This window comes from Belonocnema kinseyi, chromosome 3 (genome assembly GCF_010883055.1).
Source record: "Belonocnema kinseyi isolate 2016_QV_RU_SX_M_011 chromosome 3, B_treatae_v1, whole genome shotgun sequence".
Taxonomy (NCBI): Eukaryota; Metazoa; Arthropoda; class Insecta; order Hymenoptera; family Cynipidae; genus Belonocnema; species Belonocnema kinseyi.
This window is the reverse complement of record NC_046659.1, coordinates 151,345,169-151,355,811: the sequence shown is the minus strand read 5'-3', so window position 1 is coordinate 151,355,811 and position 10,643 is coordinate 151,345,169. Positions and strand designations below refer to the sequence as shown.

The following is a 10,643-nucleotide window of genomic DNA, read 5'->3' as shown; positions in this document are numbered from 1 at the left end:
TATAAGTTTTCATAAATGAAAATTCATAAATAAATTTTCAACCAAAAATAGAATAGATTAATTTTAAGCTATAGAAATAAGTTTTTAACTAAATAAAATAAAAAAGAGATAAATTTTCATCCAAAAATATTAAACACCTACAAAAAAAAGTACGAAGAAAAATTGAATAATTACATTTTTAGTCAAAAAAATTAATCTTTAATGAAAAAAAATAATTTCCAACAAAAGAAATGAAATTTAAACCAAGAAGATTATATTGGTATCGAAAAAGACAAATTTTCAAAAAAATATATGTATTTTTCAATAAAAAGGATAAATTTTCAAAAAACAATAAACTAACTAAGTAAAGATCAAACTTTAATTATTAATTCATCTGCCCAAAATCCTAACACTAATTTATAAACAATAAAATAGTTTACTTTTAAGTTAGAGAAGAAAGTTTTGAAACAAATAAAATAGATTTTGAATAATATAGTCCAATTTTCAATCAAACATTTGAATTTTTAAATAAACAGATTAAAAATTCTATAAATTAAAATTTTCGAACAAAAGATTAGTTAATTGAATTGAATTTTCAACTGTTGCAAATACAATAATTGAAAATTGAAAACTGAATGATCAAAAGTAAAAAATTAAACTTTTGAACATTAAAGGGAATTAAAAATTGAATTATTAACTGTTGAAAATGTTAAAAAAAATTGAATTTGCAACTGTTATAAATTGAAGAAAATTTATACTTAAATTATAAAATTAGAAAGTTCAACCTATAGAAATTGAAGAGAATTTGAAATTAAATTATTAACTGTGGAATTTTGAAGAAAGTTAATAATTAAATTTTCAACAGATGAAAATTAAAAAAATGGACAATTGTATTTTCAACAGATGAAAATAAAATAATTGAAACTTAAAAATTAAATGACCAAAAGTAAAAAATTGAACTTTTGAACATTGAGGGGAATTAAAAATTGAATTATTAACTGTTGAAAATGCTAGAAAATCTAATTTTGAACTGTTAAAAATTGAAGAAAATTGATAATTGAATTATCAAAATTAGAGAGACAACTTATGGAAATTGAACAGAATTTGAAATGAAATTATTAACTGTGGAATTTTGAAGAAAGTTAATAATTGAATTTTCAACATTTAAAAATTGTATTTTTAAAACTTGAAAAAAATGAAATAGAACCCGAAACTGTTCAAAATGGTTGACAATTAATAATTCAATTTCCAGCACGTGAAAATTCAGTTGTTACAAATTAAATATTTAATTGTTATAAATTAGAGAAAATTGCATTTTTAACTGTAGAAAGTGGTAAGAAATTGATAACTGAATTATTAACAGTATACAATTTTAATGTTGAAAATTAAAGAAAATTTAAAATGAAAGAAAATTGTATATCGAGTTTTCAACAGTCGAATTTTCTTGAATTTTCCACTCTTCCAATGAGGGTAAAAATAATAATATTTAAAAGAATTATAATTCTGACTTGGAACAGTGACATTTCTAAAGGAATTACGATTTTAACTTGGAATGGGACATTTTCTAAATGATTTCTAATTTGGGACAGGGAATTTTCGGGAAGAATTATATAGTTCTTGGTAAAGGGAATTTACAAAAAAATTAAAATTCTGAATTAGGATATTCAAATTTTAAAAAGTTTCAAAAGTCCAAGTAAATTTATTTTATCAGTAGTAAATCTAACACAAGAAGAGAACGATTATAAAACAAATAAATAAATATACGTATCATTATCATATAGCTAGATCTCCCAAAGGATAAGGTTTAGGTGTTGGTCTTTCATTTTTTAATTTTGCCAACTCCTTTTCAAGACCTGTAGGTCGATTCTCGATTAAACGAAGTTTCTGGGCAATCTCTTGTTGTATTATTGGACGATATTTCTTTCCTCGTCCCAAGGCTTCCATGTCGTTCAAAAATTCAATTCTTTCCCGAATACCTTCCACCACTAAAATTGAAAATCACGTTGCTTCATGAAAATATATCAGTTTGATTTATAAACACAGAAAATATTTTCCAGAATGAAATTATTTTAAATCTTAAATATAATGGGGATGTTTAATAAAATAGTATTTATTGATTTCAAATTGTTCCGCGCTTTTCGGCACATGCGCAGTAGAAAAAGTTGCTTACAGCGCCCTCATCGATATAAGAATAGGGCAGCTAATGAATGGCGCTTGGCAAAAATAACCTGAAGGTCGCGGTAGGGGCTTGCATTAAACGGTATTAAAATGAATAAGACAATTTTGGCTTGAAGCATTAGAACGCGCTCCAAAAGCACGAAATTGGCAAAACCAATAGTAGAATTATAATCAAGAATACATCTCTTTGTTGAAGTATAATCGATCATAAAAATATAAATTCATGATAAAAAATTCAAAAAATTATTTTTACCACAGCCATTTGTTCGAAAGTGAATCCTGATATCGTAAAATGATCGAAGATATGGTTTCAATAGCTGCTAACCTCATTATTATTCGAAAAACTGTAAATAAAGTTAGCGAAATATGCTAAATTAAAAGGGATTATAATTTTTCTATTTCTAGGTTGCTTTGTGGCAAACGGGAGGACAAAAAAGGAATCCAGAACTATGCAAAATTTTTCACGCTACCACTAAATGCATGACATTATCTAATACTTTTTAATGCAAGCCTTCTTACCGAAATATTTTTAGAAACTGGAAGCAGTGAAAAACGTTATTGAGAAAAGAATTTTTTTGTTTTGTTTCAAATACTTTAAAAAAAATCTAGTTCACGTCTATTTTGTTACATTCCAGTAGATGTGAGATCACTTAGATGTATTGCCGTTAAGAGATATTTATATATTAAAATGCAAGTTTATTAACCGTTTTTATTACAAAAACAAAACTTGCATAATTTAGGTAGTTTGAATTTTCCCGCGAGGAATGATGTCACACCAATTTAACCAATCTATGCGTTTGGATAAAAATGCCGCGACAAGCCGCTATATTCAAATTTTACTAACAGAAAAAAACATGTTTCTTATTGAATAAAAAAATCTCTTCTTCTTGGAATATGTTAAAAATAGAATATGTTGAATATAGTACAAAATTATAAATATTTAAACAATACTTTAAAAAATTAAATATCTGCCCAAAACCCTAACACCAATTTATAAACAATAAAATAGTTTAACTTTAAGTTAGAGTAGAAAGTTTTTAACCAAATAAAATAAATTTTGAATAATATAGTACCATTTTCAATCAAACAATTGCATTTTTAAACAAACAGATTAAAAATTCTATAAAATAAAATTTTCGAACAAAAGATTAGTTAATTGAATTGAATTTTCAACTGTTGCAAATACAACATGCAAGTAAAAAATTAAACTTTTGAACAGTGAAGGGAATTGAAAATTGAATTATTATTTATAATTCTGTATGACTGAAAAATCCTGAAAAATAAAATTCCTGACACTGTAAAATTTTCAAAAAGTAAAATTCCCAAAATTATAAAACTGCTGAAATACAAAAATCCAGAATTGGAAATTTTCAGAACAAAAAAGTTCTCGAACAGTTTATAGTATTATCGAATTGGAGCATTCCCGAATAATTAAATTGCTAACAGAAAATTGCCAAATTATAAAATATCCGATCTAGAAAAATCCCGAATTTAAACAATTGAAAAAATTGTTTTCTAATCGATATTACTTTCTTTTCAAAAAGTACAATAATTAAATATAATGAAAGACATTTTTTTAATGTTTGAAGTTTTTACAAATTATTGTTTAAATTTAAAATAATAATAATGGAAAAAATTAGATTTCTGGATAAAAAACGTTGCTTCAAAAAATTCATAGTATGTAGTTAAAAAATTACATAATGCGATCTCGTAAATCTAATTTTTAATTTGAAAAAATAAAATAAATAAATGAATTTCGAGATAAATATGTTCTGAATTAAATAAATTTATTTTTCAATTCAGTTTTATACTGTTGTTATTTTTAATTAAAAAAATAACTTTGAGAACTTTAAACATCAAATAAAAATTTTCTTTGATAAAAACATTTGATTATTGTTTTTTATAAATAAATAATATTTATTGAATGACAATTTCTTAATTTTATAAATTCGGAAAATTTCTAGTTCGGATATTTTATAATTTGGAAATTTTCTGTCGCAAATTTTATTATTCTGAAATTTTCAAATTTGGTAAAATCAAAAACTGAAGGCAATTTTTCTATTCGATGATATTATAAACTGTTCGGGAATTTTATTTTTTGGGATTTTTCCAATTCAGGATTTTTATATTTCGACAATTTTGAAATTCGGTAATATTTTAATATAAACTGTCGGGAATTTTATTATTCAAGTATTTTCAAATAGGGCAATATTATAAATTCGTTATAAACTATAAACTGTTTGGGAAATTTTATTATTCGGGAATTTTTGTATCCAGGATTTTATAATTTCATGAATGTACAATTTTGAATATTTAAAAAATTTTCAAAATTGTACAGTATCAAATCGAAATCGATCTTTTTTTTTATTTTATTTTTTATTTTTAATTTTCAATGCAATATCTTAAAATTGTTGAATTTTTAGTTGAAGATTTAATAAAATATACATATCATTTCAAATTTTTCAATACTTGTATTGGAGATTTCAAGAATAAATAGATCAATTTTTAAATTTTTAAATAAACTATCTGAAATTAATACATGAGTTATTTAATAATTTACTTAATTTTGAATATTTACAATCATAATATATTCAAATTATTTCTTGAAAAAAAGATCCTACTCCATCTTCACTCCATTTGGAATCAGAAGCAGATAAATTAAAAAATAATTACAACTTTCATGTTAAACGCTAAATTTTCAATTTTTCTCTTTCATAAATTTTTATTTTGCAATAAAATTTGAAATATTTGAGTGTTGAAGAGTATAATAAGCAATAAAAATTTGTTATATTTTTAAACTACTTAAATTAAAATTTTTTTAAAGGTTTTGTTAGTATAATGCAATTTAAAAGGATTAAAATTGAAAATTATTCCATTTTCAACGCTGAAAATGAGGGCAATTTAACTTTTTAATCTTAGAAAAATGTTTCCAATCAACTTTAATGTTGAATTGTAATATTTTGATGTAAAATCAATCAAAAAAGTCTGGAATTTCAGAATCAAAGAAATAGGAATTGTGAAAAATTCAATTTTTAGTTTTCAATTTAAATTGTCAAATTTTAATCAAATTATTAATTAAGTTTAAATTTCTAATTGACTAAGTTTTCAATTTTTAAATCTTTAATTTTTAATGCTTTTAATTATAAATAATACAATTTAAATTCCTTTGAATTTTAAATAATCTAATTAATTAATCTATATCTGATTCTAATCTTAAAATTTTGAAATTGTCCTATTTTCTAAATTATAGTTTAAAATCATTCAATTTAGAGAGTTTCTGATTTATAAAAAAATTTCAAATTTCAGTTATTTAATTTTAAACGTTTGTATTTAGGTATAAATTACTATTATGTATACTTACGTTCCTGAAAAACTTCTTTCTCATCTGGTGTACGGGGTCGATTTCTACCCTGGTGAAGAATTTTAGGTCCTGTTGGAGTGGGTGGCATATCTTTTCCAAAAGCCATCATATATGCTAGATGACGTTTTTGTTTCTCCATATCAACTGAACAGAAAACTTGAATCTTAATTTGCAAAATTATACAGAAAATAAAAATTTGACAAACCTTTTCGTTTTCTGTTTCCAGAATCAAAAATGTAATTAATTTTCTAATAAATAATTTTAAATCTAACATTAAAGCAATATAAACCTATTTTACTGCACACCAAGTCCCATATAATAACGTTTTCAGGGGTTGCTTTGCACTGGCCATGTTACTAAACTGGAAACTCGAAATATAAACGGTTAGGACCACCTGAACCGTTTCCTATTCGAATGCATAATATTGCGCAATACACTCGACTGAGTACTCGCGCACTGCGGCCCCTCCGAAGGCGTAACCGCCTCCCGCCCCTGAAGCTGAGAAACCGCATGGGCCAGTTGTTCTAGGAATTGAAAAACTGGACCGGTTTCTATGGGAACTGGAGTGTATTTTACAATATTATAATATTTTTTTAATTTACACAATTTATACCTAAAGGACAGGTTCTTCTATATTGCTCCCTTTCATAAGCACCACTGGCAATCATCATATCTTGTGAACGTTTTTTCCAAATACTGGGATACATGACCTAAAGCGAAAAATATATTTTTTTATTAAATGAATTAATACTTTCTTCATCGATAACAATGGTCACGCGGTTATTTTTCGAAATATTAAAATGATTAAAAAATAGGTTTTCGAATTTGAATAGGCACACTAGAATTATAGTATTGTACCCTTCTGGTCAACTAATTTTTTAAAATTCAAAATTGGACATGATATGTCTGGAAAAACCTGCATATTTCGGGATATCTATTTGAAGTCCAGGTTTCTTTTCAAGTGCGTGGATATATATATATATTTTTTTTTTTAATCAATATAAAATTAAAAAACTCTCTTTAATTGAAAAATTCATTTTTTGTTTGCTAAAAATTTAACTATTCAATTTTTGGTAGAAAAATTAAAATCGAAACTGTTTTCCCTGAAATTTCGTCCTTTTTAGCATAAAATAATCTTCTTTGTTGAATATTAATCTTTTTGGTTAAAAATTCAATTACTCTAGTTAAGGATTTATCCTCCTAGATGAAAATTCGTCACTTTGTTTAAAAAGGAACTATTTTTTTAAATCAGTAATTCTGAGTTGAAAATTCTTTTAAACTGAAAATATAACTAATCCAATTAAATATTCTCTCATTTTAGTTGAATATTGATCTTTTTGGTTGAACCCTAATTTTTCTAACTGAAAATTAACTATTTAATTTATGATTGATAAATAATTTATCTTTTGTATCTGAGAATTTTTGTATTTGGTTGAAAATTCGTTGTTTTTCTGCGAGGGATCAGTTTCCTTGGTTAAAAATTAAACTTTTTGCTGGAAAATTTAAAAATTTGTTTGCAATTTTTTCTCTCCCTTGACTGAAACATCTTTCTTAGTTAAAAATTAAACTCTGTTTAAAAGTCGTCTTTTTAGTTGAATTTAAGTAATTATGATGAAAATATTTTTTCTTTTAAATACCAACTAATACATTTGTCGTTTAGAATTCATCTTATTTCAAATGAAAATTTCATTTTTCATTTTAAAGTTCATCTCTTTAGTTAAAAATAAATTTTTTGGTCGAAAATCTATAAATTTAATTAAGAATTGGACTATAATTTAACTATTTCTTTGAAAAACTATATATTTTTATAGAAATTTTTTTTTTGCTGAAAATTAATTTTTTTGTTCGAAAATTATTTATTCTAAACTGAATTTGTAACTGCTCCAGTTAAATAATTTCATTATTTCAGTTTACAATTCATCTCTTTGGTTGAACATTAATTTTTTTAACTCAGAATTTAACTATCCAAATGTTGCTTCACAATCTTTTTTAGTTTAAAATTCGTCTTTTTACTAGTAACTAATCTCTTTTGTTAAAAATTAATCCTTTTGGTTGAAAATTTATCTTTTTAGTTCAAAAATCAACTATTCCAGTTGAAAATTTATTCTTTTAGTTGAAAAATCATCCGTTTGGTTGTAAATTAATTTTTGTAACTGACAATTTAACTATTTCATTTTATGATGAAAATTGACCTTTTTTAATTCAGAATTAAACTGTTTCATGTCTCTTGTAAAAAAATAGTATTGTTTGGTAGAAATTGATCCTTCTTGGTGGAAAATAATATTTTTGTTGAAAATTCAATTATTTTAGTTAAAGATTCATAAATTTAGTTGAAAATTAATCTTTTTGTTTTAACGTTCAATATAATCCAAGTTAAAAATTTATCGTAAAAATTAAATTTCCTTATTACAAATTTAACTGTTCAAGTTTTGGTTGACAATTTATTTCATAAGGTGAAAATTCATGTTTTTTAAAATTTGCCTTTTATGGAAAAAATTAATCTATTTGGTCGCAAAAGGAATATTTTTGGTTGAAAATTAATCAGTTTATTTGAAAATAAATTTTCTAATTGAAAATTTGAATATTCCTTGTTTTGTTTAAAAGAATGATATTTTTAAGTGAAAAGTTTAACTATTTTGATGAGAATTCATATATATTAATTGAAAATTCAATTATTCTTGTTAAGGACTCATAATTTTTGTTAAAAATTTACCTTTATAGTTCAAAAATAAACATCCACTTGAATATTTACAATTTTTGTTCAAAATCCGTCACTTTTTACTATATCTAGTCACTATATCTTTACTAAAAAAAGTTAAGAAGTTGTAATTGTTTAAATGGAATTTACTACAGTAGTCACATCAATTTTACCGTATTATTGCACTGAATTTGAGTGTTAGAAAATAAAATAAAAATTTGTTTCGAATTATTTAATTATTTAATTTAATTGTCTTGTAATCTAATTTGCGAAAGCTTTCTAAATTATAAAAATTAATTGAATACGTGAAAACTAAAAAAAATGATTTATAATAAAATCGCGAAACTGAATATCACCCTGAATATTTTTTCTTTTTTTAAATTCTCAATGTATTAAAACTGCATGTAATAGATTAAATTAAATAAAAATTGTTAAACTCATTTTTAAGGAAAATAAATTTTTCTCTTTTTTCAAATTTTTCTGTGATAAATAACTTTTTAATTTACTCATTATATTCTATACAAATGAGTCACACCACATGTATTTTTCAAACTCAGATAGACGTCCCCTAAATTATATCCGATTTTTATTATTGTTCATTAAAAAGGCACAACTTAGCTAGCGTGCGTCTTCAGATTCGAAAATTATTTTTTTTTCCTTATAAAATGAATCACCCTACTGAATATATAATTTAAATTTACTTCAGGTTCGTTCGCTTTTTTCTTATTTACACTAGGCTTATGAAGGGGCAAGGGCTCCCCACGATCCACAACGTTTTGAATTGATTTTCTCTGCATCATACTAAGCTTCGACTCTTCCATTAATTCTAGAATTAAAATTTAATGTTTACAATTTTAAAATGAGCAAGTGAAAGGATAATTAAGTTTTGAAATTGATAAAGGGCCTTCTTTAGGCCACTGAGATATTAATTAAAAAATTTTAATATTAACCTAGCTATATAAGGTTATAAAAAGTATAAAATACCTTTTATCAAGTTTCTCGTCTCTTCGCTATATTTTGCCCTTGGAGGGTTGTGAAACGCACCCAAACCGATTCCAACCCTCTGCGTTTTTCGTTCCATGATTAGTTTAATTTTTTATGTAAAAAATACTATAAAGTGATTTATCAGTAAATAAATAAATGGTGTAGGTATTGAATTAAATTAATTACAGTTTTTATATGAAATAAGAGTTCACTCAAATATGGTTATCGTGGTTAGAACAGAAGACATAAAGAGTCACATTGCGTTTCTATGGCGACCCTTAGCAGTTGATTAGTCAAATTTATTCGATTGCAGGGTGCCCGCCGTTTTAATCAAATAAAAAAATTCCCGGTTCGCAAAATTTTTTCACAGTCACTGAAATAAACAAAGTTGAACTATAAATCTAAATAATTTTGCATTACAAGTAATCAAAACTAAGCTGCAAAAAATTGTAATCAATTTTACATCATAAATATTACAAATTGTATGATTAATTTTTTTTATAAAGTGAAAACTTCGTGAATTAAAAGTTAAATTATTTTAATTTTAAATAGTTTAAAATTTCTTGGAAAGCTTCAAAGTTGTATTTTCAACTCATGAAACATCTACATGTTGTTTTACATTTATTCAAAATTTTAATTAGTTTTGAAATTTTTTTCAAACTTCTAAATATCTTTTGAAATGATTCTAATATTCTTTCTAAATTTTTTTTTAATCCTGTAAAATGGAAAATAATTTTGACAATTTTGGAAATTTTTTAAAATCTTTTAAAATATTTTCTTCAAATTATTCCTTCAAAATAAAAAGTCATTTTCAATTTGACTAGGAATTTTAATATAATGTTTTTCATTCTTTTAAAACCTTTCATAATTCTTAAAAAGCTTCTAAATTTTTTGTCTGAAATCTGCAAAAATCGATATTTTGTTTTAAATTAGGCCGTTGAGAATTTGCACAAAATTTAGGTACGAATAGCCGGATTTTGTTGGTAGACACTTCGCTTAAATTATTTTAAATCATTACAAATTTTGAATTAATTTTGGAATTTTTCAGACCTTCTAAATATCTCTTTAACCTAATCGAATTTGATATAGGAATTATAGATTTTAAATATTTATTATACATCAGAATTCAACAATTTTAGTTGTAAATTAAATTTTGTTCAAATACAACAATTAAAATTATAAAGTTCAATGATCAGTTTTTCGTTATGTTTTAAATATTTCATTTATAATTACCGATTTTAAATTAACAATAAAATATCTCTAAATAATCAGCAATTGTTATTTTTCTTGATTACAAAATTTTTAATTTGTTAAAAGCCTTTAATTATGAGTATACATTTTTAAAGTTATTTTAAAATTGAAAATAGTTTATAAAGTTCCAATCAGGCGTCTATATTTGTTTAACTACACTAAGAATTTTAAAATTGCAATTGAAGCAATTTA

At 23.8% G+C, this 10,643-nt stretch overlaps 1 protein-coding gene across 1 annotated transcript; it reads right to left on the bottom strand.

The window, feature by feature from the left end:
• Positions 1-1,689: 1,689 nt before the first annotated feature.
• Positions 1,690-9,421, bottom strand: LOC117169559 (UPF0193 protein EVG1 homolog). Its single transcript, XM_033355986.1, has 5 exons — positions 9,201-9,421; positions 8,918-9,042; positions 6,132-6,228; positions 5,519-5,662; positions 1,690-1,964 (listed from the first exon to the last, which is right to left on the bottom strand). The coding sequence occupies exons 1-5, from the start codon at positions 9,295-9,297 to the stop codon at positions 1,753-1,755; spliced, it is 675 nt and encodes a 224-aa protein (XP_033211877.1). The 5' UTR covers positions 9,298-9,421; the 3' UTR covers positions 1,690-1,752.
• Positions 9,422-10,643: the final 1,222 nt, after the last annotated feature.

Bases quoted from the DNA above. Each gene is read 5' to 3' on its own strand.
- LOC117169559 (XM_033355986.1), bottom strand. From the start codon at position 9,297: ATGGAACGAAAAACGCAGAGGGTTGGAATCGGTTTGGGTGCGTTTCAC. The intron at 9,043-9,200 runs GTATTTTATACT...TTTTAATTCTAG, and splicing joins GACGAGAAACTTGATAAAAG to AATTAATGGAAGAGTCGAAG. The intron at 1,965-5,518 runs GTAAGTATACAT...TTTCAATTTTAG, and splicing joins GAAAGAAGTTTTTCAGGAAC to TGGTGGAAGGTATTCGGGAA.